Source organism: Aspergillus undulatus, assembly GCF_047715775.1.
Source record: "Aspergillus undulatus strain CBS 261.88 unplaced genomic scaffold BDV17scaffold_40, whole genome shotgun sequence".
NCBI lineage: Eukaryota > Fungi > Ascomycota > Eurotiomycetes > Eurotiales > Aspergillaceae > Aspergillus > Aspergillus undulatus.
In genome coordinates, this window is record NW_027396644.1 from 26,068 (window position 1) to 53,316 (window position 27,249).

At 52.2% G+C, this 27,249-nt stretch overlaps 13 protein-coding genes across 13 annotated transcripts; 4 read left to right on the forward strand and 9 right to left on the reverse strand.

Moving 5' to 3' along the window:
- Positions 1–546: 546 nt before the first annotated feature.
- Positions 547–2,997, forward strand: BDV17DRAFT_299572 (MFS transporter; the record flags this gene model as incomplete). The annotated part of the gene is made up of 4 exons (XM_073763897.1): positions 547–714; positions 816–1,245; positions 1,295–2,172; positions 2,224–2,997. 4 exons carry the CDS (start codon positions 547–549, stop codon positions 2,326–2,328), a joined length of 1,581 nt encoding a protein of 526 aa, XP_073613491.1. The 3' UTR covers positions 2,329–2,997.
- On the forward strand, positions 2,770–4,293 carry BDV17DRAFT_149545 (2,3-butanediol dehydrogenase). Its single transcript, XM_073754456.1, has 2 exons — positions 2,770–3,065; positions 3,123–4,293. Exons 1-2 carry the CDS (start codon positions 2,995–2,997, stop codon positions 4,192–4,194), a joined length of 1,143 nt encoding a protein of 380 aa, XP_073613492.1. The 5' UTR covers positions 2,770–2,994; the 3' UTR covers positions 4,195–4,293.
- A 98-nt stretch (positions 4,294–4,391) lies between these two features.
- Positions 4,392–5,524, reverse strand: BDV17DRAFT_283086 (aldo/keto reductase; the record flags this gene model as incomplete). Its single annotated transcript, XM_073760298.1, has 4 exons — positions 4,392–4,761; positions 4,806–5,340; positions 5,391–5,429; positions 5,479–5,524. 4 exons carry the CDS (start codon positions 5,522–5,524, stop codon positions 4,392–4,394), a joined length of 990 nt encoding a protein of 329 aa, XP_073613493.1.
- Positions 5,525–6,293: 769 nt separating this feature from the next.
- On the reverse strand, positions 6,294–7,336 carry BDV17DRAFT_293235 (NAD(P)-dependent alcohol dehydrogenase; the record flags this gene model as incomplete). Its single annotated transcript, XM_073762548.1, has 2 exons — positions 6,294–7,148; positions 7,196–7,336. 2 exons carry the CDS (start codon positions 7,334–7,336, stop codon positions 6,294–6,296), a joined length of 996 nt encoding a protein of 331 aa, XP_073613494.1.
- Positions 7,337–7,946: 610 nt separating this feature from the next.
- On the reverse strand, positions 7,947–8,625 carry BDV17DRAFT_293236 (uncharacterized protein; the record flags this gene model as incomplete). Its single annotated transcript, XM_073762549.1, has 4 exons — positions 7,947–8,063; positions 8,115–8,314; positions 8,378–8,437; positions 8,484–8,625. The coding sequence occupies 4 exons, from the start codon at positions 8,623–8,625 to the stop codon at positions 7,947–7,949; spliced, it is 519 nt and encodes a 172-aa protein (XP_073613495.1).
- Positions 8,626–8,882: 257 nt separating this feature from the next.
- On the reverse strand, positions 8,883–10,892 carry BDV17DRAFT_149662 (major facilitator superfamily domain-containing protein). The gene is made up of 5 exons (XM_073754457.1): positions 10,507–10,892; positions 10,032–10,455; positions 9,471–9,981; positions 9,379–9,415; positions 8,883–9,326 (listed from the first exon to the last, which is right to left on the reverse strand). The coding sequence occupies exons 1-5, from the start codon at positions 10,710–10,712 to the stop codon at positions 9,059–9,061; spliced, it is 1,446 nt and encodes a 481-aa protein (XP_073613496.1). The 5' UTR covers positions 10,713–10,892; the 3' UTR covers positions 8,883–9,058.
- Positions 10,893–11,073: 181 nt separating this feature from the next.
- BDV17DRAFT_293238 (Zn(II)2Cys6 transcription factor) lies at positions 11,074–13,275 on the reverse strand (the record flags this gene model as incomplete). The annotated part of the gene is made up of 1 exon (XM_073762550.1): positions 11,074–13,275. The coding sequence occupies one exon, from the start codon at positions 13,273–13,275 to the stop codon at positions 11,074–11,076; it is 2,202 nt and encodes a 733-aa protein (XP_073613497.1).
- A 957-nt stretch (positions 13,276–14,232) lies between these two features.
- Positions 14,233–16,210, reverse strand: BDV17DRAFT_268878 (uncharacterized protein; the record flags this gene model as incomplete). The annotated part of the gene is made up of 2 exons (XM_073758511.1): positions 14,714–16,210; positions 14,233–14,646 (listed from the first exon to the last, which is right to left on the reverse strand). Coding segments are annotated over exons 1-2 (938 nt in total), but the record flags the coding sequence as incomplete, so codon positions are not given.
- Positions 16,211–17,472: 1,262 nt separating this feature from the next.
- On the forward strand, positions 17,473–19,300 carry BDV17DRAFT_299576 (DUF3176 domain-containing protein; the record flags this gene model as incomplete). Its single annotated transcript, XM_073763898.1, has 2 exons — positions 17,473–18,144; positions 18,213–19,300. The coding sequence occupies exons 1-2, from the start codon at positions 17,535–17,537 to the stop codon at positions 19,298–19,300; spliced, it is 1,698 nt and encodes a 565-aa protein (XP_073613499.1). The 5' UTR covers positions 17,473–17,534.
- Positions 19,301–19,700: 400 nt separating this feature from the next.
- BDV17DRAFT_293241 (uncharacterized protein) lies at positions 19,701–21,618 on the reverse strand (the record flags this gene model as incomplete). Its single annotated transcript, XM_073762551.1, has 5 exons — positions 19,701–20,176; positions 20,230–20,513; positions 20,558–20,770; positions 20,824–21,456; positions 21,509–21,618. The coding sequence occupies 5 exons, from the start codon at positions 21,616–21,618 to the stop codon at positions 19,701–19,703; spliced, it is 1,716 nt and encodes a 571-aa protein (XP_073613500.1).
- Positions 21,619–22,146: 528 nt separating this feature from the next.
- BDV17DRAFT_293242 (uncharacterized protein) lies at positions 22,147–23,761 on the reverse strand (the record flags this gene model as incomplete). The annotated part of the gene is made up of 2 exons (XM_073762552.1): positions 22,147–22,455; positions 23,492–23,761. The coding sequence occupies 2 exons, from the start codon at positions 23,759–23,761 to the stop codon at positions 22,147–22,149; spliced, it is 579 nt and encodes a 192-aa protein (XP_073613501.1).
- Positions 23,762–24,601: 840 nt separating this feature from the next.
- BDV17DRAFT_299578 (zinc-binding alcohol dehydrogenase family protein) lies at positions 24,602–25,650 on the forward strand (the record flags this gene model as incomplete). Its single annotated transcript, XM_073763899.1, has 1 exon — positions 24,602–25,650. Exon 1 carries the CDS (start codon positions 24,619–24,621, stop codon positions 25,648–25,650), a length of 1,032 nt encoding a protein of 343 aa, XP_073613502.1. The 5' UTR covers positions 24,602–24,618.
- Positions 25,651–25,777: 127 nt separating this feature from the next.
- BDV17DRAFT_293244 (S-adenosyl-L-methionine-dependent methyltransferase) lies at positions 25,778–27,119 on the reverse strand (the record flags this gene model as incomplete). Its single annotated transcript, XM_073762553.1, has 5 exons — positions 25,778–26,552; positions 26,622–26,748; positions 26,799–26,813; positions 26,875–27,016; positions 27,072–27,119. 5 exons carry the CDS (start codon positions 27,117–27,119, stop codon positions 25,778–25,780), a joined length of 1,107 nt encoding a protein of 368 aa, XP_073613503.1.
- Between the last annotated feature and the right edge of the window lie 130 nt (positions 27,120–27,249).

Genomic DNA, 27,249 nt, shown 5'->3' on the forward strand with positions numbered 1-27,249 from the left:
GCTCGACCAATGACCAAGTCAGGGCTCGGAGAACAGAAAAATAATAATAATAATAATAATAATCGCATAAAAATTGTCAAGGATATATTTCATCAAAGCAGTTGTAGGTGGAGGGCACTCGACTGCGTCGACTCCAAGTCTCCAACACGATGGTTGCTGCATCCTGGGGCGGGACAGAGCCAAGAGTTGCTAAACCAAAGGAACTCTAATTATTTCATCGTGATAGGGCCAAAAAGAGATCAACAGCTGTACTAACCTGATTCGACTACATCGGCGGATTTTCCATTCGCCTGCACGTGTTTGAGCCAATGACAGCCCTAGCTCGCTGCGACCACGCGTTGTCTTGATTGGTTCACATCAAACAGGGACAAGAGATCAGGGAGCAGTGATAAGCTGCAGTCCAGTGGCACGAGCAAGAGACCGGCGTCGGTGGCTGTCTAGGGCCGGTTTAAATACCAGCCTGCACGCGCTTGTCTGCTGGGATCTTCGGCAGATTCCGACTCGATTTTTCTCGAGTCTTCCCTCCTTTCCCTAGCGGAATTCACCATGGATGTTGAATCGTCTGGTGGCGCTCGCGCTATTGCAGACCAGGACAAGAACAAGGATGCGCCTTCGGTCTCAGAGGACCGCTCGGTCATTCTGGGCGACAGTGACCTGCTCGGCGGGGAAAAGCTGGACGCGGTGCTGACTGCAAAGATGGCTCTGGTCAACGACGTGCGTGCATAACGGCGGCAGGATTGAGCACTCAATCGGCCCGGTATATCCAGGCGAGAGCAACTGCGCTGGACTTCAGCTGACTCTAGGAACTAATCCAGGCAATCGACGAGATTGGCTTTACCCCTCATCAGTGGAAGCTCTTCTGTCTCAATGGCTTCGGATACGCGGTCGACTCGCTCATTCTCCTTCTCCAGTCCATCGTCTCGACCCAGGCCGTTCTCGAGTTCCAGCCCAGCTTCGACACCGGTCTAACTATCGCTGTCTATGTTGGAATGCTCGTTGGCGCCCTGTTCTGGGGCTTCTCTGCCGATGTAATCGGCCGTCGGTTCGCCTTCAACGTCTCGCTGTTTATTTCCGCTGTTTTTACGATTGTCGCCGGTGCCTCCCCGAACTGGATCGTTCTCGGTCTGTTCACCTGTCTCAGTGCGTTTGGCGCGGGTGGGAATTTGGTTTTGGACACCGCAGTCTTCTTGGAATACCTTCCCAGCCAGCATTCATGGCTAGTTACTCTGATGGCGGCGTGGTGGGGTAAATATACCTCTTCCATCTTTCCCTGCGCAGATACTGATCTCACAAGGCGTTGGTCAATTGATTGCAGGATTGTTCGCATGGGCATTCATGCCCAACTACTCCTGCGCTGATGCCGCCAGCTGCACCTACGACAATAACCAGGGTTGGCGCTATGTCTGGTATACGTCCGGTGCATTCGTCTTTGTGCTATCGATTCTGCGGATCACCGTCGTCCGACTCGAAGAAACACCCAAGTTCCTGGTATCCGAGGGCAAGGATGAGAAAGTTGTCGCCGTGCTGCAGAAGATCGCGCACAAATACAACCGCCCCTGCAGCCTGACAGTTGAACGACTGACAGCCGTGGGAGTGACGCGAACGCGCCATTCCGCCGGTGCTCGTCGCTCATTCCAATTGATTTCCCTCCCGGAACTCGGCCACCACCTGCGCGGCCTCTACGCCACACGCAAGATGGGTCTCTCAACCAGCCTGATCTGGCTCTCATGGCTACTGATCGGTCTCGCCTACCCGCTCTTCAACGTCTTCCTCCCAAAATACCTCGAGTCTCGCGGCGCTCAATTTGGCGAGGACAGTCCGTACATTACCTGGCGTAACTACGCTATCACTAACATGTGCGGTATCTTCGGTCCCATTTTAGCCGGGTTCATGTGTCGCCTGCGGTGGTGCTGGGGCCGAAGAGGCACAATGATTATCGGGGCGTTGGTGACGATGATATTCTTCTTCTCGTATACCCAAGTGCGCACGGCTGCCCAGAACGTCGCATTTACGTGTACGATCAATTTCTGCCTCAACATCTACTACGGGACGCTGTATGCATACACACCAGAAGTCCTCCCGTCCGCGCACCGAGGTACAGGGAATGGCATAGCAATCGGATTGAATCGCATCATGGGTATAGTGAGTGCCGTCGTTGGCAGAGAAGCGGATGTATGTAACCATCCTGGTCCTCGGTTTTGATATGGCTCTAACTTGATGTAGACAAGTACGTCGGTCCCTTTGTACATCTGCGCCGCGCTGTACATTGTCATGGCGATCGTCGCTGGCATCTTCCCCTTTGAGCCGCTTGGTCGTCGCAGTAGCTAGATTTTTGCCCTGTCGGAGACAGTCCTATCTACGGAGCCTTCAACAGGCCCACCATATCGGCCCCGCTGGATCGACTGGAAACAACGCTCGCGAAGTTTTGTATACGTGATACTGTTTTGCAGAGCGACCACCGTTGGAGTGGACGTCGCTTTTTTGTCTATTCTTTTATGATTGAACGGCCAAGGCCAACGCTACGGATGTATTCTAAAGACTAAAATACCCCATATTCATCAGGGGATGGAGGTCCAACCAATCTCCCCCTTCGAGGTCGTCCAGCACAATCTGCCTCCGCAAGGGCTTGCCGAGGTAGACGACGGACCATTTATTTATAGACCTTCCCCGTTGCGCGGACGGCCGACCATGGTCTGTTTCGGCAAGCCGACACATTCCTGGTCGGCTGTAGTACTCGGCTTCTGAGGCTGGAACACGCTGTCATTGACTCTGACCCTAGATCTGAATCTGGATTCCTTCTCGACCGAGAGAGGGGTCCATACAGCCAGTTTGAGCCAGGTCACTCGACCTTCCCCGCACTGAGTTGGCAGTGATTATGGGGTCTGTGGATCTTTGCGCCTCGTATCGAGTCAGTCAGACGCCGCCTATATAGTTGGGGTCATAAACCCAAGTCCTCTCTATTGCAACCCCAGTCCCAACCCCAATGTCATCAAGATGGCCCCTACTATAACCGCACTCCAATACTACGGGCCGAAAGATGTAAGACTCGAGCGAGTCCTCTCACGGTACGCCACCCCTCCAAGTTAACTATTGACCAGAACTGCCGTGATTGATGTGGACAGTCCCTGCCACCCGGATGAAGTCCGAGTGCAGATAGCCTACTGCGGCATCTGCGGCTCCGACATCCACGAATACCTCGGCGGTCCGATATTCTCGCCTCCCGCGGGCGAGAAGAATCCGTATACAGGCGCGGAACTGCCAGTTACGCTGGGCCACGAGATGTCCGGCACGATAGTCGAGATCGGGTCCTCGGTGTCGGATCCCAAGCTACAGATCGGCACGAGAGTCGCTGTTAATCCGGCTTTGAATGATCGCCACCACGGAGTTGCACCGTGTACTGCGTGTCAGTTGGGCTTGCCTAATATCTGCAAGCGGTATACTTCGTATGGCTTTAGTGCTGCCGGGGGTGGTCTTGCGTCAGAAATAGTTGTTAAGCACTTTGCCTGCATTCCGTTGCCGTACTCCGTGTCCCTCAAGGTCGGGGCCCTCATGGAACCACTCGCGGTCGCATGGCATTGCATCCGGGTCTCTGGGTTCCAAAAGGGACAAACGGCTCTCATTCTTGGTGCCGGTCCGATCGGATTGGCAATCCTGATGCTTCTCCGAGTGTGGGGAGCGAAGACAGTGGTGATCAGCGAACTGACAGCCTCGCGGAAACAAATGGCCAAGGAATTTGGAGCCGATGTAATTGTCGATCCAACCGAGTCAACAAACCCCAACGAGGGTCTGGACCCGGTTGTGGTGGCCACTCAAGAGGCCGTTCGTGCCGATGGTGCAGACGTGACATTTGAGTGTACCGGCTTACAAACAACACTCGACACAGCAATGGCTGCAACGCGACCTGGAGGCGTTGTATTCAACGTTGCCATCCACGAGAAACCGCTCATGGTGAATTTGAACGATGTCACATTGGGCGAGAGACGTCTGACTGGAGGGATCTGCTATACCGAAGAGGATTTCCGAGGCCTCATTGCTGCTCTTCAGGCGGGGAAGGTGAATGCAGAGAAGATGATCACTTCTGTTGTTGACTTGGAGGATGTCATTGACAAGGGTCTGCTGGAGCTGATTCATAACAAGGCAGCTCATGTTAAGATACTGGTTAAGCCGAATCAGGCGCGGCCGTCGCGTCTATAGGTAGTCACTTAACTACAAATAACGGGATAATTCATGGTCCATGCGTATGGCTGGATCAGTCTTGTGGTAGATTATATTGACAGCCGCGACAAAGCAATCGGATACTATCGTCGCTGTTTGACATGTCTTTACTTGATGCTGTTGCAAAGCGATGCTCATGTGTTCTGAATCTGCTCCTGAATTGCATAATTGACCGTCTAGCAAAGCCAGTTTCCTTGAGCGTCCTCCCAGCCGAAATCCTGCACAGTCCAGCCCAGTATGGTGCTTTTGCCATCGACAACTTTTCGTATGGCAGAAATAGAGTCGGCGATGCGCACTCGCCCGATTGTATGCTGTGCCTGATTGATCTCGTCCATCTCTTCTTTGTCTAGAGTTACTAGCTTTATGTTCTCATCAATACGTTTTGTCGAGCTGCTCTTTGGGATGACAATGATTCCCCTCTGGACCGCCCATGAGAGCGCCAGGGCACCCGTCGAGCATTGATGGCGCTCAGCGATACGCGTGAAAAGAGGATTCGTGAGCACCGCGTCGGTCCGGGATGTATACTGTCCGGCGCCGCCCATCGTACTGCTTCGTCAGTCTACCCCTCACACTTATGATGGAATGCCTACCTCCAACTCATGACCCGGATCCCCTTCTCATGGCAATATGGCACAAGCCGCAAATTCGGATTAAGCGCATGCAACTCAACTTGATTAACAACCGGGATAACCGTCGTCTCCTTTAACAAGGCATCCAACGTCTTCTGCGTAAAATTCGAGACCCCAATCGCGCGACAGCGCTCGCCCACACAAGCCTCCATCATCTTCCACGTCTCCACAAACGTCGGCGACTCATCAATCCCCAGGAGCGTCTTATTATCCGGCGTCGCCGCGCAGGGCCAATGCATCAGGAAGATATCAATATAATCTAGACCGAGCGCATCTAGTGACCGCTGCAGAGCAGTCGCGGGGTCATGATGCCATTCACTCCAAAATTTAGTGATGACGGTGATTTCTTCCCGGGGGATTCCCGACTTGCGTACTGCCTCGCCGACGACTGGTTCGACAAAGTAGATCTGTGCTGTGTCGATTAGGCGGCAGCCAGATTTCAGGGCGTGAATGATTGTGTCGCGGATTTTGTCTTTCTCGGTTTCGTTCCCGGAGCCTGTGGAGTTTAGTTGAGTTGTTCAGGATGCCGCTTGTCGAACAACATACCCTGCCATGTCCCGAGCCCAACGGCAGGAATGCGCTTCCCTGAAAATATTAGTGACTGTTCTGGTCTAACTAGGGCTCGGAGAAATACCATTGTTGAGCTCGAAAGTGGTTGTGCAGAATTCGGGCGTCGACATGTTGTGGTGAGCTCGGAAATGGATGCCGAATTGGAGGCTGCCGCTGACGAACATTGATGAGCGATTGAGCTTTTTATACTTTTTCTCTCAGTGACAAAGCCAACAGAACCAACTAGTATTTAGCTCAACTCACGTATTGGCCCAGTTGGCAATCTGCCACCGTCGTACGACGTTTGCCGTATCAGAGACTGGCCTTGCCACCTTGTCACGCATGCAGATCGTCTGTGTTCCCCTCACTGGGCAGTTAACGGAATCGATTGCACTTGGCTTCTAACCCACTTTTGTAGCATCTTTGCACACAGATCTGATTACGCTCCACGCTTATCCATAGCCGGATAGATTATAGTATGGTCATCACACGCCCCATTTAGCATCAACAAAACCATCAGAGTTCCTGCCTTGGGTTATGCAATCTGGATACGACTCTCGGATCCCGAACTCGACACTGTCGCCTCTTTTGTCGATTCCAATTGTTGCTTTCTTCGAAGCTCGGCAGCTCTTCAAAGACTGGGGCGTTAACAGCCGGCCTAGTCGATATCTCCTAACGAGTGTAGCCTGCGTATTGGAATCGATTCATACTCGGTCCCAGAGTAGTAAGTCTATCGACTGGTAGGCCCACGAGGTGGGGGGGCATATTCTGGTCGAGGAAGCAGCGGCTATAGGTTCTTAGTAAATATCGACTATTGCGATGCACCAAATTCATATTCTAGAAATTTTCATATAAACAAGATTCAACAGCAATTTTCAGTCTCAGAAGGCCGACATGATCTCACTCTTCTGGAATCAAAACAGCCCGGTAATTGACCTCGCCCCGATCCAACCTATCCATAGCCTCAACAATCCCCTCCTCCGTCATGGGAAATCTCTCAACAATCGGCTCGATGCGGTGTAGAGCCGTAAACTCCAGCATTTGCCTGTGTATGGCACGGGGCGGAACAAGAGACCCAACGACCTTGATCCCAGACAGGATCAGCGACAGGTAGGGTATCTCGAAGTTGCCCGGGCTCACAGTGAGAGGGTAGATCTGGGCTCGAGGGGCGAGGATGGGCAGAAGCAAGTCCCAGTTTGGCGGCACCGCGGCGGTCACGATTAGTCTATTCAGCGGCGTCGAGGTCGACAGGCGAGTAGAACCCTTGGTGGCGATGAATTCGTGGGCACCTAATTTGAGAGCTTCTTCGCGCTTGCGGTTTGAGCCAGAGAGAACAATCACGCGACACCCCATCTTCGCAGCAAACTGAATAGCCAAATGTCCAAGACCGCCAACCCCGAGAATACCAACAGTATCAGTAGGCTTGACACCATCCAACGCCATAAAGACCGTCGCGCCTCCACATTGCAGCGGCGCAGCAGCAGCATCACTCATCGAGTCCGGAATCCTATGCAGGAAGGACTCGCGCCATATAGCGTGGGAAGCAAAGCTCCCCTGGTCTAGGTTCTTGACGGCGTAGAAGGCGCGCTCGGAGCAGTATGTCTCAGTGCCCTGGAGACACTCGAGACAGTGCCCGCAGCTGTCGGTCTCGTAGCCCCAGCCGACGCGATCTCCCTTCTTTAGGAAGCGGGTGGTTGGGCCTACGTCTTCGACGACTCCGACGCCTTCGTGGCCGAGAACCATATTCGTGTGGCGCTATGTAGTCAGTGACTGTATTGGATTGAGGGACGATAGGGACATACGTAGTGTAGGTCGGTCCCGCACAGACCGGACGCGGTTACGCGGAGAAGAACATAGTCTTCTGTCAGAGCATTGGGCTTGACGGTAATGGCTTTGACCGGATTTCCGGACTCGTGGCCTCTAAAGACAGTAAAGGAAGGCATGTTGGATGTGTTTAGAGAAATGCTGCTATGAATTCAACTGTGTAGAAGGCTGGCGATTATGATTGTCCTTCAGTTGAACGGGGAATCTGCTCGCATTTATAGGGGTCATGATGCAGAGAGCGTAAGCTGTACATCCCATCGGAGACTCCCAAGAATCATCGACTGGGCTGAGAAATCAAACATTCAACTCCGAGTTGGTGGTGTTGTATCGTTTCGAGTAGGACGAAGGCGAGAGAAACAACAGTCTCAAGAGACGCCCGGAATGCCGGAGTTCTGCTTCAGGTCTAGTCTTCTTTATCTTTGCTTTAGGAAGGTCCTCCGAGAGTCCATGCGTTGAAAACATATTTGTCAGCATCAGCTGACATTCAGCGACTACAAGAGTGCACATGACTCCAAGACACATAACAGAAGTGCTCTCGAGCATTATAAGAACGACCAATTCAATAAGTATTCTAGAGCCCTTGAGCTTGACTTGTGTGTCAGCATTTAAGAAGGTGTGGATAGGTTATAAAGACTCCAGCGGGCCAGTTGCGCAGTTGCGCGCGCGCGTATATATAGTTTGTTATCCCGCATGATATATACACATGAGCATACGCAACTGTCGGTGTCTTTAGGTAGTGCTTGTTTGACCAAACGTCCTATGTAGCTTCCACCACCGAACAGCTGCAAACGGCTCGATCGCCTCAGCAGCCTCACGGTACAAATCCTCATCGTCATCAAATTCGAACTGTTCCAACGTCAGCAGGGACGACACCGAAAGAATATCCGGGACACTCACGGTGGCAAGATACCTCGGCAACTCCTTAAACTTCTCACCCCGGTACAGGAGAGCCCAGATAGCTTCGTAGATGGTGACGCGCTGAGGAACAGACCGAGTGAGGAAGTTGCTAGATTCCAACAAGATCGATTTCGCCCTCTCGAGGTCCAGGTCTTGGGTGGGGCCATCGAACTCAACGAGGAGAATGTTACTAGCGGGCCCTAGTTGTGCCGTCAGAACACCGAGTATAGTGTGTATAGTTCATTCTTAACTTCTGAACCTACCGTCTTTCAACCCCGCGTCGTCACTTTTCACAAGAGTCCTATACTGCCTAATATCAAAATCTGCCGCATCATAGCAGTTATGCGTCGACCCAGGAAGCAAAATCACTTGTAAGCGGGACATTGATGAACTCCTCCGATTGTAAAAACTCAATGTCTGGGACAGGGTAAAGCGCAAGGAACGGCCAGTTTGCACTGTCGCGCGGCATCCCAGCAGCCTGGTACCGGGCTGCGTCGTTGATTCCAGACATCTTCACGACATCGGGGACGTGGACATTGTCGTACCAGGCATCGTATGCGTTCGGCGAAATTATGCCAGGTTTGGCGCGTGAGATTGCGACGAGGAGGCCGTCTTTTCGTTCTGGCTACGTCATTTTTGGGACACAGGATGATGAGGAAGTAATAGACGGCGTGAATACAGAGTATCTAAATGGAGGGAGAGCTGTAATATACACTATACCGCACAGTCTGAGGGGCTCTTGAAATTATTGGGCCTCGGCTGTGTGGGGGGAGGGGCACGATCTTCGATCGTGATCCGTGAAGATTCAGAGAGAATGACTCCGGTTGGCGGAGAAGCACGGATATTGAGTCCAGGATGCATGACGAAGCACCGGAGCGGAGACAACCTGGGTTTAGGCTTGGCTGACGACGTTCTACGCGGCCTCTATGTGATTATGTATAGGATTAAAGTGTATACTTGAACCCAGGCAACCCCTCTATCGCCTTCCCCCCGTCATCAACCCGGCTATTCGCGCGCCAGAACTTCAACGTCAGCGCGCCTACGATGAGAATATTCACCGCGTTGGCGAGCATCGTTGTCAAGAGCCCGGGCATATAATCAGGTGCGTCTTGGGCACGGAAGACGGTCGTTCCTAGAATACCGCCGATACTGCCTCCGCCGATCAAGGTGGCCGATGTCAGAGCGCGCTTCCACTGTCCTCGGATGTTGTTGCTAGTTGATATCAGTTTTCTGGCCGGCTTTTCCAGGCTTGGTAATGACTTACCTTTGCCAAGATACAAGGGCGGGGCAGTTCGCATTCCCTGTCGCAATGTCAGTTTCATCTCTGCTAGTAGAAAATTGTCTGCATCGGAATACCCCCGATAGTAGCCAAGAACACCCCAAAGTACCTCGGTGCCGGGCTTTCCACGTATCCCAACAGTCCCAGCCCCAGCAACGCCATCCCAGCATTAACCGCAACAATCGGTCCCCGGGTCCGCCATTTGTCAGCGACGACACCCTGAAGGAACATGACGATAGCGGCAGCGACATAGGGCGGTGCAACAAGACATTGGGCCTTGACAACAGAGAAGCCCATACTATCCTGTAGGATAATAGGAAGGAAATAGGCGATCGAGTAGGTATTCGCCGTCGTCAACAGGTACATGATCGCATACAGCCACACCTTGCTATCCGTGCCGTTGCGCAGGTACGCCTTGAGCGAGAATTCCTCCGCGTATACATCGGAACGGTCGTTTTCGATGGTGGACACGATGTACGCGGCTTCGGCCTCGTTGAGGAAGTTCCACGACTTGGGAGACTTTTCTGGAAAGTCGACGAGGATGAGGTATGATCCGATGCCGAGGACGCAGGTGAGTATGCCCTCAATCTGGCAATCGTTAGTCTTAGCATTTCAGGGTAGAGGGAACACAGGCGTACAATAAAAATCCACTCCCAGCCTGCCCGCTCACCTAACCCGTCCATCTGCATTAGTCCATATGCCAGAATACCTCCAAACCCAGAGGCTGTGCTGCCGATGAGATAGAAAGCCGCGTTTCTCTTCTGTAGTTCGTACCGAGTGTACCAGGTACTAAGAAGATAGACGCAACCAGGGTAAAATCCAGCCTCGAGCGCTCCTAGAATAACGCGAAGGCCCGCCATTGCTGGCCACGACGGGACGAAGCCGAAGCCGATCATAACAGCGCCCCAGAAGAAGACAATGCTGGAGAGAAATAGCCGGGGCCCCATCTTGCGAATGATTACTGTCGCGGGAATTTGGAATACTGTGTACGTGATGAAAAAGACGAGCGAGGTGATGCTGTAGCCGTTGTTGGAGGCGTTCATGTTGAGATCGGGTTGCATTCTGAGAAGGTCAGTCACCGATGAGGGATTTCTGTGAGAGAAGAAACCATACCCAGCGACCGACGCCGCACCGAGGTTGGTTCTATCCAGCAAGCTGATACAATACAGGCAGCCCAGTGTGACTACCAGACGCAAGTCTATGCGACGGATGAGCTTCTTATGTTCTTGCGGCGTGAAAAGGGCCAGCGCCTCCTCATGGTGGACACTCGGCTTTTCGACATCTTCGTCCTGAGACTTGATACTTTGCGTCTTCTCCATAGTTTGTGGTAATGGAATAAATCTGACTCAAACCAGAGGGAATAATGCAGATTGATGGGGGCAGCTTATTTTAGAGAATCAAAGTACCGTGAGTACTTCCCCGCACTCGGCTGAACCCCGGATTTCCCCAACTCTTTGGTGGAGTCGGAGGGGGTGCGGTGGAGCTGTTGTCCTCGAATGGAGACTCTAATGAAAGTTAAAGGTAATCAACAGCCGAGGTCAAGTGTTCTGGACGTAGGGGAACAGGCTGCTTGCTCTTATATCGTTAAATTCGAGCCCCACCAAACGCCAGGCGACGTAAGACAAGAGGACGACGAGTGTTTTAAACTGGGCCCGGCGGGGTACTGATATTTGACGGCATTTAAAAAGCCCACTGGTCAAAGAAGGATGCGTTGAGATTTGACCAGTCGATATCCGTCAAGGTCTCCGCAGAAATGTCGATCGAATGTCCCATGATGCCGCCGATCTCCGCTGTCGTGGGGTCATTCCCCATGTCCACAGGCCACTGCATGGTCTGACCAAGGTCATGGTTGTACGGCAGCTCAGAACCACTGCCGCCAAAGGTAGGAGCCGAGTCTGTTATTTGCCTTTGCGTAGCACCGCTGCTTACGTCTGGACCTTCCTTAGCCAGGCGATCAATCTTGACGCTTAGATCGCGCAAGATTGTCGCTGCGTTGGCTGCCACCGCAAACCCGTCACCAAAGCGTTCTAAGACAGAGACACAAAGGTCTATGCTCATCCTCGCGGTTCCAGTAGAGGAACTCAGGGGGAAAGCCAAGACGAACCCTACCAACGTCATTGCCGCGTTCCACTGCCACTGGAAAGCCTCGTGCCACCCGTTGAGAATGGAGGTCGTGTCGAGCACTTGGTGCATGATATGAGTCAAGGCCATAGCGTGAGCGGCGCATTTCAAGGCGGCATGCTCGGTAACTGCCCTGGGGACGCCACCGAGTGCGAAGCAGATGGAGGAGCGGTAAAGGCTCAGGCATAAGTTGTGGTACATGAGTTCGAGCAACAGACGCTCCCTTTGTAGCCAGACCGGTGTGAATTGTTCAATATGCAGCGACGAGCGGTCGGTCGAGAAGGGAATCCCGTCGTTCTGGCGGGCAGTCTTCAGTACCTCGGGAACGCCTTGTAACCACGTATCCATCACGCGCGTAATGGGCTCTGCGTTGTCCAGTGTAATAGTATCTAGCGGTTGAGCGTAGAAAGCCAAATAGGCCTTTCGGGTTGAAAGGATCAGTTTGGTTTTGTGAAGGTTCCAGGTCAGCCAAGTGACATTCCCCCCAATCGGCGCAAAGCTAGACCCCGAGAGGGCAGCAATCTCGCGATCATCTGCCGGTAGTGTACATGACGAGGTTGAGTCTTGAAGAGTGAATGGCCGACCAAGTTTCATGCTTCTAGTGCTCTCAAGGACAAAGATAGTCCACCATATCCGCTTCCGGAGCTCTCTCTCCCGGCGAGGTATGCTCTGCGGAGGCTCGACATGGAGACCGAGCATGAATGCTGTGCGCACTGCGAGACCACACGCGTTATCTGACATGTTCTGGAAGCCCCCGCAACAGAGGTAAATCGAGCAGAGCAGATGGCACTGCAAGGTGGACAGGGTGGGACTCTCTGTCTCGTTTGACAGGAGAGACAAGCAGCGGCGATAGTGCCATCGGCCAGCGATGGTGGGATCGTTATCATCCACATTCCCTCTCGCTGCCGCGGTGAGCGCGTGTCGACCCCCTGGCTGTCGGGCCATGCCGTATTGCATACAGACGGCAAGGACGATGTCGACTAGGGCTGACGGCTGCCGTTCTTTGTCAGACTCCGCCCAGAGCGACTGATAATGCTCCTTGAAGTCGTGTTCGTCAAGAATAGGATAGGCGGGATAGTAAGATTCCCAGAAGATATTCAGGAAGTATTCTTCTTGCATTGGCGTCAGGGACTCACCGCCGCGAATAGTCTCGCCCGATCGAGCGACTGGTCGCCCTTCCTGGTCGCCATCAATTGTAGAAGCCGGGCCATCCAGTAGGCTACTTGCAGACTCTGGCAGCATCCCCCGCGTAGAGTGGGTTTGTTTCAGAGCAGCAGTAAGGAAATTGTTGATGCGATTGATGAAAAAGAACAACGACGACGAGCCATACCAGGTCTTGTTCGGTGAGCGCGCGGTGCTAATATATATCCCATCCCAGATCTTGTTTCTCCCACACTCTCCCAGCCCTAGATCCACAGCACTATTGCCAGGGCTGTCGTCCGGGGTATCCGGAGTCTCCAGTCGAGGACCCAGTGGGCGCGCCTTCCGCTCTTTCTGGAGCTCCAGCTCCAGCTCCTCAACACGCTTCTTCAACCGTTCAATTTCCCGCGTCGCCTCGGGCAGAGTAGCTGCTCGAGAGAGTCGGTCGCTGTTACAGTCGCCTCCCCTCTTTCGACAGTTGGCGCAGGGAAAGTTCGAGTCGCACTTGAGCCGATGCACGCGACACCAGTTGCAGGCCCGGGCGACCTGGCTCCGTCTCTTGAAGTTTGTACCCGGTGGGCCCGACGAAGGCATGCTCACGATGAATGTTGGTGTTGTCATCTTGATATTCAGAAAACCGAAGGCATTCTCGTCCCTGAGAGAAGAACGGTCGAGACAGAAACAAAATCCGAAAAGTCCGAGACTCCGAGTCTCAGTGATCACGTAAGCGCATTTGTGCCTGAGAGTTCAGGCTGAAACCGAGAGTCGCCTCTACCAAGGAAGGACTTGAACTTTTAACTACCCAAAGTAACTACTTGCGAAATTCTAAGAGCTTAGAAGGAAAGAGCCTATACAGACAGGATATCCTCCAGGAAGGTTCTAGTTATATATTAAGAACCCTTGGGAGATCCATTAAGCTTCTGCTTGGTAGCACTTAAAGTATCCAGTTTGGTCGAGTGAGAGCATCTCTGCATCTCTAATAATCATAGGCATAAAGGTGGCCGCATTCTTGCAATCTGAGATCAACAGTCGCACAGGCGAGAAGATTGGGTCTACGTAGGTCTCAAGAGGAAAAAAGGTAGGGATGAGCCGCGAAATCCAAAAGACATTGCACTTACATGACCTTTGCTCTCGCTGTAAAGTTCTTGGGAAAATTGGCCCGTCCCAGGCCCCAAAATCATGGTCAAGATCCTACTTCAAGAAGGAAGTCAAATAACCATCACTCCAATGATGCTGGGACTGACACCCCGGTCCTATGCGGCACGTGAGGCCTATAAGCAGGTTGTCTAACTACTACTCAAGAACATTGTTAATCCAGACAAGAGATAGTGCTATGCGCACTTAATTGCTTAGGCAGGATGAAATAGCTATAGAAGTATTACAACTTTCTATTCAGTTGTAATATTGCTCCGGGCTTGTAAGAGCAAGCAAGCCATGTTATTCTGTGTAGTAGAAATAGTTGTCTGCAATTTGCAACTCGGCAAATACCTGGGGGCTATTTACGGTCTTAATTCGAACGCCTACGTCCAAGAGAAGACGATCGAGGCCTTGAGCAAACCACAATCTCTGAGGGTACTCTTTTGCTTCATCCTCAAGGGACTGTTCCCTGACCCGATTGTTGAATAGTCAGTGGGCTGGAGGACAGAAATTGATTACTACTCCTTTGATAGCCTTGATGTCTGAGCATCCGAGATCTCACCAGTCCAGTTCGAGCGCTTGCAAGATCTTCAGTATCTCAGAAGATTATCAGCTCTTATGCCGGCAATTTGTGGGCTCATCTTGGGATCCAAATCCGTTCCTACTCATGGCAAGAGATACATGCTTAACTATCAGCAACCTCGACAACCCTTCCACTTCCACCTTCAACTTTCATCTGAGGCTGTGGGCTGGAGCTTAGTGTAGGCTGGTCCTCCTTCAAAGCTTTTGGCGAAAAAAACACGCTGAGGGTGGAATTCCAGCGACTCCATCTTTCCGACTTTCGTTGCACCAAGTCTGTAATGAAGCACAACAGTCAGCTTGGCCACATACCAAGAACAAGTGTGAAGAGATAGATCCTCACCATTCAAAACATATATCAACTCCACTAAAATCGGTGCCCAGATGGTCAAAGCCGCAATCTGCCCAAATCCCCACTCATCGTCCGCAAAGTCATCCCTCGCCAAACTCCTTAGATGTCTTCGCTGCCGCCACATCATGGTCAACCCAACCACCATCCCGGCCACCAAAAGCCCAATCAACAAGGCCCAGAACAGCATGAGGACCCTAAACGCCGACCTGTGCAGTTTCTCACCCTGGAATTTCTCCTTCAGCGACTGTAGCCAGAACATAACTGTCCCCGCTACCGCAAATATCGCAACAGTCCACCCCGGATACGGAACCGGGTTGATAACGCTGTAATCCGTTGAGCTATGCGCACAGCCATCCGAAGCAAGACGCCAGTTCGCGCGGCTGTCGCTGCCCAGGTGGCTCTTTCCCAATGCGACGATGACAAGGACGAAGACGGTAAAGTAGAGGAGGACGCGCAGTGCCCAACGCGACATCGGTTGTGCGACGACGAGGCAGAAGAAGGTCACAAGAATGCTGTTGACCTGCAGGAAGGCCATGGCCTGCATCTGGGCGATTTCAAAGGTCGAGGGGTTCTGGGACAGGTGCGCGAGGGTCGCGAGGGCCGAGGATCCGACGAAGAAGGCGTTTGAGGAGAAGAAGTTCGCTTGGATGTCCTTCAGGTCGCGGGTGAAGGCGCTCATTGGGGCGAAGGCGCGATGGAGGATGCGATAGACGGGGCCGACGAGGATGGTCAAACCGGTTTGGATGCTATATGCGTACATCATCTGCAGACAGTTAACGTAGTAGTTAAAAGATCGGTTTCAGCCCTATGTTGTCTATGCAAGTCTTACACCGATCCCTGAGAGATCAGGGTTTCCAACCCCGTACGTGAGCAGGCATAGGTTCTGGCAGTTCTGGACCTCCACGGTGATGTTTAGGTTTTTCTCGCGCGCATACTTGAAGAAGTCATTCATCGTGTCAAACTCGCAGTTTCTGATGTTCTCTACTGCGGACGTCTCCGTGGATGCAGCTGATGTTACGCTCGAGGTTTCGGATGGAGTTACCCCCTGTGGAAGTGCCGTAGCATGCTGGAGCTGGAACAGTATGCATGTGCATGCCACGAGGTAGTGCAAATAAAACAACATGGTTCTTCCGGACCTGAGAACTCCCAGTAAAGATCAAACTCCCAGGTGATTTCAATGAGAAGACCATCTCATGGTTCTGACGTTGGCATGGCTGATAAAGAGGCTTAAATCCCGCATTTGCCAAGTAACCTTGATGAAGGCCTCAAAGGCCTTACAGACCAGGCGAGGCTGAATCGTGTCATCAACATGGTCCTGCGTGACGCTTCATCGGGGGATGTCCGCCGTTGAGTCATGCTCCAGACCAGGTGTTATGTATAAATAACCCAAACCAAGATAGGCACAATGTGCCAGGACTAGAAAGGCATAGTGTAGAGTGTCTTAATCCAATGGTAAGATCAAGGCTGGGCTTGGAGCGCGGCCCGACCCAACTTGCTTTGTGGCCTTTGTCCCTTGGGCACATCGGAGAGCCCAGGATGACGCCCCCTTGGGTTAAATTAGGTTCACCCATGGACTAATGCAGGTCTGGTTGCGATGCAGCAATTCAGCTCGCCACACCTTTTTCATCTGCGCCCTTCAGGGGACCTGCATGCTCGACCGCAGCGCTACCCTCAGGTTGCCCCAGAACGGATAGCTTTGGACCTGTGCACACGAGTACCACGGCACCTGGGGAAAAGCCAAAGTAAAGGTTTAAAATATGATTTTCACCGCGCGAGCCTTTTAATAGAGGCAACAAGTTGGGGAAAGCAACTGTCCAAAAGACGGGCGGGGTGCGAAAGCCCGTTCAGTCAGACCTCGCACCAAGCATATCTAACCCTCTTCAGCCGCACGAATCTGAAGAGATGATTCATGGAAGTCAACTCTGAACACTCTCTGACCTGGCAGAAGTAGACAGGGCCCCACTGACTGACTGGCTAGCAAGAGAATTTGGACGATGGTAACCGTGTTTGAACAGGCATTGACGTCGCAGATGACCCCGCGTGGCCGTTTGGCCCCCTTACCAGGGCAGATAGACCGTTTCTGATAGGGCGACCTGCCACTGCCCAGCAAAACCAAAAGCAGAAAAGATGGCGCTATGGCCTCTGGCGTTATGCGGGCCTAGGTGGGGGAATACGAGGACTGACATGATCTATCAGCCGCAAACAGGGCACAATTTATCGATGCTGGGCTTGGTACTTCGGGACGCCGTTGGACCAGAGATTGGGACATTCGCTGAAAAAGCGTCAAGGTTTACTGTTTGAGGGCCCAGAATGGAGAAAACCCACAGATTCGGAAGCCACCGAGATTCAGAAGGCACGGGGAATGATCCACGGACGGGCTTTTTTTCGTGACTGCAGGGTCTCATTTCCACCTCTTCTCCACCATGAGGACAGCCCATCGCTTGGCGTTGGGTCTATTCTCCCCGTTCAACTGTTGAGGAAGGCGCACACTCCCAGGTGCAACCAGACTAGCAGGCGCTGATCGCCAGATCCTGAGGACAGACCACTGCAAAGGAGTCGAATCCCAGCAGGTTCCACTCGATACCCTTGAGTATTGACTAAGAATAGTTGACAAACCAGACGGCTCCATCAGCCAGAAGGCTGAATTCTGTGATGAAATGAAAACAGACGTGCCAGGGCCAGAACTTGGGCATAAATCAAACCAGTCTCTTCAAGTGAGGCTCCGCAGCTGATCGCGCCGTCTCATATTTATTTTTGACTGCATCTCTTGAAATAATCCTGGCACACAGACCCTTCGGCACAGCTTGTCATCATGACCGGGGATGACAGTAGCCAGAAGCCCTACACTGAGCCTACCCAGGTTTCCGAGGTAGGCTCTGAGCCACAGAGCACGACCAGCCCCGAGTACAAACGCCATCCGGTGTACTCCCCCAACGAATGGCTTCTAGAATCAATCAGCTCGATTCTGGCGCTCGGCCTCCTGATTGGGATCGCAATCATCTTCTGGTACATGGACAACAAGCCTCTCTCTGCCTGGCGCGGCCGTGTCTCCCTCAATGCGACAATTTCCATCCTGACAACTGCATGCACGACGGCGTTGATGCACGGCGTTAGCACTTTTATTGGGCAGTCCAAATGGCTTCACTTCAAGAACAGGCCTCGCAAGCTGGCTGACTTTGAAACATTCGATGGAGCAAGTCGCGGTGTATGGGGATCTATCCTGATGCTTGCAACTGTCAAGTGGAATTTAGCCACCATCGGCGCATTCATCACCATCCTGCGACTTGCCTTCTCGCCCTTTGCACAGCAGGTTGTTTTGATTGAGCAGCGGAATATCATCACTCCCGATGACACCGCCACGTTCGGATACTCATACAACTACAGCCGGAATATCCTAGGGTCGCTAAGTAACTCTGGCGTTGGTAAATCTCGCCAATATCCAGCCCAACGAAAACAAGGTCAAGTGCAGCTAACATGCTTTTGTGGCTAGAGAGCATCCCCCAGGATCCTGGTATGCAGTCCGCCATCTTCCAAGGCCTGTATGGAATCACCAAAGCCGAACCGTTCAACTGCCGCGGGGCATGTCGCTGGACCGACTCATACATCTCCCTCGGGTTCAAGTCCGAGTGCAGGAATGTCACCGAGGAAACACTGCAGTCGCTCAGCTGCTCGGGTGGCCAGTATGACTTGCAGCTATGCAACATGACAACACCCGCCGGACTCGGCCTTACAACCCGCTATTGGGCGACCGACATGGTGACGACCTATAACATGAACGTAACCTCGCTGCTGGATCCAGTGTCGCAAACTGAACTAGCCGATACGTGGCCCGAGATCACGCGGTTCGCAATCTACAGAGCAGCCTCGGACGGCAATTTCCTAGTAAGCAACGTCAATGTCACGGACTGTTCGCTCTTCCTCACGGCCTACGAGTACTCCGGCGCCAAAGCCAACGGTAGTGACTTCTCCTTCGCGAGGAAACGGGAGGTCGATTTCGGTGTGAAGAACCCCTGGGTCTTAGAGGCGAGCCCAGGCGGACTGATATTCCAGCGCATGTACACCAACGAGACAAGAGACGGCAATGTCACTATCCCGGCGCTCGAAACGAACTACGCCAGCATCTCCGCGTTGGAAACGTTCTTCACATCCCCGACTCTGGTCACCGAGTGGGTCGTGGGGAACTTTGACAATATAAACCTAGGTGTCGCCGCTGCTCTCTCCGGTGGCGTAAACCTCAACGAGCGATTCAGCGGGATGGCAACCGCCATGACGGACTACTTGCGGTATGGTCCAAACCCGCGGACAGCATATGGCAAGAAAGTCGAGAGCGTGCCATTTGTTTCTATCCGGTGGGGGTACTTCGTTGTTCCGATTGTGACGGAGGCCTTCGCCATCTTGTTTGCTATCTTGAGTATCTTTAGTAATCGTAAGAGCCGTCGTGTCCCTCTTTGGAAATCGTCGACGCTCGCTGTTCTGGCTTGTCGGACTGAGGAGCGAATGGGGCTCTTGCAGACTACGGACAAGGACCTTGTTGAGATTCAAGATGAGGCTGAGACGGTGAAAATTCGGCTGCAATAGTTTATACTTATGATAATGTGAATGAGATATGATGGCTTTACCGCAATGATGGACACTGCAGTTACTCGAGCCAAGGACCTAGACGAAAGAATTTCAGACGAAAGATGCGATGTTTTACCGATATCTTTTTGTCTTGGGCAAAGTAACAAATATATAGTATGTTCCTAATAACCCCAAAAGAATGGCATTTCTTCTCCTACTTGCAGGGGGCTTATTTGCGGCATTATATCCGCCCAATAAGTACATAAATCCTAGAAAAGTACTTGTTGGAAGGCGGAGTCTTGATATATGGGTCCATGGCAAACGCACTAGCTTAATCATGCGCGACGACTACTTCACAATGGGATAATAGCAGTACTCAACTCAGCCTGGCGTTTTAGAGGCCCGGAAGAAGTTGACTTTAGTCTGCGTCTTCAGGGTGGAGCAGGTCCGGCCCCAACTTAATCTCCCAGCCAACCTGCACGGAGCGATACATCTGCGCAATGACAGAAAAAGCATCACTGCCCGGCTCGCCCTCTAAGCCCGCCGCGGGCGCAACCTGACTCATATTTTGGATTACATTCTCAAGAATGGACAACACATCAGCCGTTTCACGAACGGTAGGAATGTTCCAGAGGTCATTTTCGAAGGTGGAGAGCTGGTATAGAACAACGAGGCTGTGAACCATTTGTGAGAATATGGAGAAGGGGAATCCGATATATTGAAGGGGTGGGATGGTGAAAAAAAGCTCGAACCATGATCTGGCTGCGTCTAAGCATGCATAATGGTGCCTGAGCTGCTCGAGGCTCAATGGTCGTGAGTCATTCGTGGGGTCGTTAGTGAGGGCTGATTCGTGAAGGCTAAGGGTGGCGTAATGATGATGAAGGAGTAGAGTCTCTGATGTATCGTTAGCGATTCATCCGTGCATACTCAAAGAATTCGAAACGTACTGTAGCCGAGCGAATCAGCCATGAGGCGGCACTTGATGTTTTCTAACCTCTCATGCAAAGAGTTGAGGTGCAAAAACGGTGATCCTGCATGGCTCGAGTCTGGGACCGGATATAACCCTTGATACTGACCACAGTTAATCCCGTTAATAATCAACTGCAGTCGTACTTGATGAGCCAAGATCTCGTCATTGAAGCAGTCAGGATTCTCTTCTAGGTCGCTTAGATATTGCTCCATGAAGGGAGTCCAGCGTAGACCATCGATTTTCTGCAGAAAGGTTGAGATTCTAGCGAGTCAATATCATGCAAACTATTGGAGATGAGGGCGTACATTGATGTGACAAGAAAGCCAGCCAGCACCGCACGTCGCTCCTCCATTTTTGAACCGGGAACTGGTGCGTCTTCATGGCCTTCCGTGTGAACACACAGTGGCATCATCTTTGACTTGGCTGAAGGGTTATGGATGCCAAGTTCGAACACGGCGGCTTTCACCAACTGAGTATAAACATGAACATTTGCTTTCGAATGGACTTGTTGATTTGACCTGTCGCACGGGTTAATCCAGAACGGTGTAACGAGCTAGGGATCAGGATGTACCAGCCGAGGAAGATCAAAAGGCCGTGAAGGATATCTATATCAGTGTTTTCGTGGTCATACATCATCCTCTGCGCAAGGATCGATTTTATCTTCTCGCTTAGTGCCCGCCGTTGCGTGGAATGCTTACTCGTGGCCGCCAGGATACACAGCCAGGTGAATGGTCGTTTTTGATTAATTTGCTCTGCTGTCGTGCCAGGAGGAATATATAGACACGGAAAGAAGGGTAGGTAGTTGGTCTGAAAAATAGCTAGGCACTCTTCGGCCCACAGAGACGTTGGTTCAGCTAGAGGCGATGTCTGGCTGGTGGTATCAGAAGCGTTCGTGCTAGGAGTGAGGCCAACCGCAGGTGGCGGCAGTGCGCTATTCCGGGCCGAACTTGAACTATCGCCCGCAGTCTCAATCGAGTCTGGAGTAGATAGAGCATTGGCCCTAGAAATGTCCTGCGATTTCGAAATTTGACCGAGTAAAAGATTGACCGAATCAGCCCCAGGGGGTTGAACGCCGGCGCGAAGGAGCGACACCAAGTCATCCAGCTTCTCCTCCAGACGGGCAGCCCTCGCAGCACCCACTCTCTGCGCAGACTTTCGCTTGTGAGATGAGGGCTGATGGCAGTCCTTGTTCAGGCGCTCGCATCTGCGTCTGTTAGTTGATCTGCCGTGGGCCTGCTGTCGGGCATGCGGTGTACCTGCGGCATCGCCCCCCGGCCTTTGGATACATGCACTTGCATTTCGACTGCGCGCAGTTGGTGCAGGAGCGGCCATAGGGCGCAGGGTAACAATCTGAGTCTTCATCCATGGTAGGCAATTGTGTTCATCAACTGGTCGATTTGGTCTCTCATTTTTGGAGAAATCCCCGCGGCTGACGTAAGCACTATACGAGGAGCGGTGATTGCGCTTAACTCCGGGTCTGTATATACTTCCCCTGTATCCTTCTACTGACGGGCTGACAGCTGGCTGACAAGTGTCGCAGGGCGCTATATTGTATTTACCAGTAGATCTGAGATGACTGAACAAGACACAAAGGCTGCAGTAAAGCAGCGAAGAGACCAGTTCCATCTCATTGCGACGGCCTCTCTAAGGAATCAGCTATCGAGCGCAGAGTGCATTCAAAACTCTTCACGACTTCTTGCAGGTAGTCCATATTAATCCTGGTCAACCGATTCTGCGTCCTTGATGACGAGTTACCTTGAGTCTCAGCCAAACCCTGACTCCTCGCACGCAGTTTATCCAACAAGCAGTTCGCCGTAGCCACCAAGTCCATGACAAGCGCATGCCGTAGTGCCGCCTGATTACCAAACGAAACCTCATACTCTCCCATACTCACCTAAATAGCACTTGAGTCATTCAACATCCCTTGCTCAACAATATGCTCGAAGCATGTCTCCGTCTGTTGAAGGGCCGCAACTGCGCAGACGAGATCGGCATAGCTGATTTGGCAGTTTGTGCAAACGATCAGATTCCGGCAGACGAAGAGGACTTCGAATGTGACGTTTAGAATCTGGTCGAGCTGTGGTGGAGTCCGCTGCATTGTGTCCTTGATCTCGGGGACTTGGGCCATTAGGTCTGCGCGGCATTGACAGTGTCCTTTTTCGTTCTGACGACTCTGCGATGCACACGGCTGACTATGTGTTGTCTAGGGGGAGATTGTATGCGAGCCAGTACTGTCTGTTAGTAGGGGCGCCTGCTCTATCGGTAGCGGACCGAGCCCGTTATTTTGCGGTCCATGCACAGGATCAGCTGTCTGTTGAAATGTCAGCAACTCCAGGTATATATAGCAAACATGTATAGTTACTCAAGAATTGACCGAATTCTAAGGAAGGCCAATCGAATAGTTCTCTTGATACCCCACTGACCAGTCAGCCATGGTGGTGCTGAGACTTTCATCCTGCACGTCGTGATTCAGAAGGTGCGGCGATGTCGTAGCCAACTCCTCTGCCAAGCTGTGTGCCTCTTGTCCTAATGATGCCCTTTGGTCGGATAAATGTGTCTCGGTGGGTTCGATAGGGTTGATATCGTGCAGTGGTAACGAGGTGTGAAGGTTATCGTCTCCGGCCCCAGATGAGGTACGAGACACAGTCGAAGCAGGGGACGAAAATCTGCAGCAGATGCCTCGAGCGTTGCATCTATCACAAGCCTTGTCCCTCCCCTTACATCGAACCTTTGCAGTGCGGCAGGAGTCGCAGGCGGTTAATGGCCGGCGCACAGCAGGTCATCTTGTTTATCGGAGGCTTGCCAGTTCTGGATAAAAATGGGCAGGGATTCCGGCTTTTCGGAACCGATCTATCTAACTTGGAGTCATATTGCCTTTATGTCAGATATATCTTGAGGAGATTGTTGGTTGAAGGAGGCGTGGCTATAGTTAGCTGGAATGGAATTAATAATCAGGATCGCACCATTTTCTTACATGCTTGTGCTCTTCCTAAAGAGGACTCGAGTCTGTTGGGAGCTAGAACATACTAGGAATAGTCTGTCTGGTACATCGAAAAGGCGTTATACGGGCGAAATTACGGATAAGAGTAACCTGGCCAGTTCATCAACTTTTATTCGACATCTTGAGTCTTCTACCTAACTACTATTCCGTCTCCTGTTACTACTACATATGCTTCACCTCAGAAAGCAACGATCAATTGGCATGTTAAGCAAGGCGCAGCGTTTTATGCAGCACCGACAGCAGCAGAAACATTGGACAGTCGCTCTCGCTTCATGAGTAGGCTCAGGACAACCACAAGCGCCCCAGCCGCGACAACGAGGATATAAGTCTTGCTAATCCCAGACACAATAGCTTCTAGCACCTGAACCTGGAGCTCATCGCTCAACGAATCCAGCAGGCAGTTCGTGCCCTGAACAGCAGCCTCAATCCGCTCTTTCGGAACGTCAGGGAGAATTTTTGGAATATTCGTCAGACATTGGTTCAAGAAAACTGCATTCGCAATAGCCATGACAATAGTGATACCACCGAACTGGGCCAGGGTAATGAATCCCACAGCGGGAGACAGACTTCGGCTCGACCAACGCCTGTGCGACTGAGAATGATGCTTGGGTCCAGAGTCCGACACCAAGTTCGAGGATCACTGTATACTCGTAGATCCTTGCCGTTGAGGTTTCGAAGTTGACTGTGTACATTAATGCTCCGCCGATGACTGCTAGAAGACCGCCTGCCGTGTACCAGGGAATGTAGTAGCCAAATTTGGAGAGGAGGACGCCGTTGGCCAGGACAACCAGTAAGATGATAAATGGGAGCAGAGAATTGGAAGAATAGGGGGATCATGTAAATAGGAACGAAAGCAGAAGCATCAACTGCCTGGAATTTCAGGCCGAAATATCAGTCTATATACCTCCGGGACATCAGAATGAGCGGCCCGACCCGTATCTGCTACGGAATACCGCATATGGCTGAGGTAGGGCTGTCCCCGTTAGACGTCAAGATTTATCGCTACGCAACCGCCAGTGCTCTGTGCGTTTCCGCAACGAAATTGCGCAATAAAAGCCTGTCAATAATGATTTAACGAATATAATGGCTTCCAGCACATCCTTCTATACGGTATCCAAGCCCTTCTATCGCCGAAGTCTCCCTCCCTGTCCGTAGTCGGAGTTCAGACTCCGAATCCCGTGCGGTGCTAGGGCGCTTAACTCCGGCCGCATATACCGAGGCGGACTTTACCTCTGGTGCCCGACTTGTATAGCCTCAGTCGCTGCATATAAGGAACTTGTGACTCTACTTTACCATGAGGATCAATTTAACTCTCAACAACATCACAAACCAATTCACCAGCCGTCTTTCTCGTTCTCCACCACAATGGTCCCCTCCAACCGCGCCGCCTGGGTCACTGCCGAGAAGGCCCATCCCCTCGACGACAAAAAGGCACCTTATACACCACCCAAAGCAAACGAGATTGTCATCCGCAACCGCGCAATTGCCCTCAACATCGTCGACTACTACCGCCAAATTCTCGGCGCGGGACTCTTCTCCTGGACAACCTACCCAGCCATCTTCGGCAGCGACGTCGCGGGCGAAGTCGTCGAAGTCGGAAGCAATGCTGCATCTCAATTCAAACCCGGAGACCGTGTCGTCGGGCTAGCCAGCGAACTTAAGAACGATAACCCAGCTGAGGGTGCATTCCAGGAGTACGTCGTGCTGCAATCACAGCTTGTTTCTGCAATCCCGTTAGGCCTGTCCTTTGAAGATGCATCTGTCATCCCGCTGGGAATCAGCACGGCGGCTTGTGGGCTCTTCCAGAAGGATCATCTTGGACTGCAGCATCCAACTGAACCTCGCGCAGCATCAACCGGCGAGACAGTCCTCATCTGGGCCGGTTCCTCTAGCGTCGGGAGCAACGCCATTCAACTTGCCGTCGCAGCGGGCTACGAAGTCTTCGCGACTGCGTCGCCGAAGAACTTTGAGTCCGTCAAGTCTCTTGGTGCAAGCCACGTCTGGAACTACCGCTCGCCTACGGTCGTCGAAGACATTGTCGCTGCATTTGTAGGCAAGACTAGTGCCGGTGCGCTGGCGATTGGAGATGGATCGGCCGGTCCCTGCGCTGAGATCATCTCCCGCGTGAACGGGAAGAAATTCGTTTCGCTTGCTAGTCCTCCGACTGCTCCTCTGCCCGACGGTATCTCCTCCAAGTTTATCTTCGGCGGCGACTTGAAGGATAATGAGGTTGGTCCGGCAATCTTCGAGACGTTCCTGCCCAAGGCGTTGATGGCTGGGACGTTTCAGCCGAAGCCTGATGCTGAGACTATTGGAAAGGGACTGGATATTATCCAGGATGGGTTAGAGAAGTTATCGAAGGGTGTTTCGGCAAGGAAACTTGTTATTTCGTTGTAACTGATTTTATCTTGTAAAGAGACATTAAATATATCAAAATATAACAATCCACAATCCAAACAATTTGCCAGACGGCCTCTGCCCATTTTACCATCCTAAGTTACCCCCAAGACAGCAAACAGCAAACCTAGACCGTCCTCATCTCAACAACCCCAAGCCTTGGCCCCTCTGGGAACGCCGCAAAGACAACCCTCAAACCCGCCAACTCGGCCAACTGCCTCCACTCGCCAATATTTCTCTCGCGCCCAGCATAAAGCACAACCATCGTCGCGTTCGCAGCTGGAATATTTTCCTTCAGCCGTTCATGTATCAAAATTCGCGAGTACGGCGCCATCGCGGCAGAAATTTTCTGTAGGAGGCGCGCGGCGGCGAGGTCAGGGAGGTTATGGAGGACGCCGGCGAGGTGGTAGACCAATGCGCCGTTTATCGGCTGCGGGCTGTTGTCTTGGGAGTAGTCCCAAGTCATCAGTGTTAGACCCGGGATGTTGGTGATATCGGAGTTGAATTCCTGGACTATAAGATCGTGGTCTTCGAGATTGGGGATGGACTTCTTCAGATCGAGAAGGAGATCGCCCCGGCCGCCACCAATATCAACCATTCTAGCCGGAACCCCTTCATCTCTCGCTTTTTGAACCACACAGGCGAGGTTATATCCCAGGGACTGTAACCGGTCGAAAACACCCAAGTCCATCCCGAACCGACCCTGCATGAAGGTATTAAAGCTCGCGATTCGGCCCTCCGCCGCCATGATGGCGTACGTATGCATGCGCGCTAGGTCCTCATTACCCATAAGATGGTATGCATGCTGGATCGGCGTTTCCAGCTCAGTGAAGGGGTACTTGAAGCCGGTTGCTTCGAGCTTTCGCATGAGGAAGGCCGAGCCGAGGAGGACTTCCGTTGTGCTAGGGAAGTAGGACAGTTAGAACTGGGATGCTGGAGTTGGGTAAGAAAAGTAGGCTGGGAATACTTACAAGTGGAGGATGCCATGAATAGCAGACTGATTACTTGCAAGGTAGCGAGTTGCTTCGTTAGGGCTGAACATGTTGTCGCCGGCGAGGTGGGCCCAGTCCAGCGCGGCCATTGCGACGAGAGTATCCTCTTCTCACGTCAACACTAGTCAACGCGGAGTGTGGGTAAGGAGGGCTAACCGATTAGTCTCACGGCTAACACAGTATAGTCAGCCTCAGTTCTGGCGAGAGAGAAATAATTTGATGAACAACTTACGAGGAATATCCGCAGTTCCACCACTGCAACTCCTCAAATACGCATCACGGACATCGCGCCCATTCACAGCGCCACCAAACTCTGAGAGAATTGGAAAGACACGGAAGCGGACTGCGATCGGGACAAAACCTAGCGAGCCGACCTTGAATCTACATCAATATATCATGGATGCGACGCGGAACAGGAGAAGGGCTTACCGAGACGGCAGTCTTGTAGATGGTTGTACCGGGATGGTCGTTCGACATGGTGGCTGTGATTGTTGGTGAATGCTCATTTTACACCTCAACTAAGTCGCCAACTTGGACCCGCTGGGTTTATATTTCCTTCCCCTCGATTTCATGCAGGACTGTCCGGCAGGGATGCCCCGGGCTTTGC

What these genes read in the sequence shown, in the direction of transcription:
- BDV17DRAFT_149545 (XM_073754456.1), top strand. Translation starts at nt 2,995, where the DNA reads ATGGCCCCTACTATAACCGCACTCCAATACTACGGGCCGAAAGATGTA. An exon ending in CTCGAGCGAGTCCTCTCACG is followed by an intron (nt 3,066 to 3,122) that starts GTACGCCACCCC and finishes TGATGTGGACAG; the next exon opens with TCCCTGCCACCCGGATGAAG.
- BDV17DRAFT_149662 (XM_073754457.1), bottom strand. Translation starts at nt 10,712, where the DNA reads ATGGAGAAGACGCAAAGTATCAAGTCTCAGGACGAAGATGTCGAAAAG. An exon ending in GTTCTTGGCTACTATCGGGG is followed by an intron (nt 9,416 to 9,470) that starts GTATTCCGATGC and finishes ACATTGCGACAG; the next exon opens with GGAATGCGAACTGCCCCGCC. An exon ending in GCCCTTGTATCTTGGCAAAG is followed by an intron (nt 9,327 to 9,378) that starts GTAAGTCATTAC and finishes GATATCAACTAG; the next exon opens with CAACAACATCCGAGGACAGT.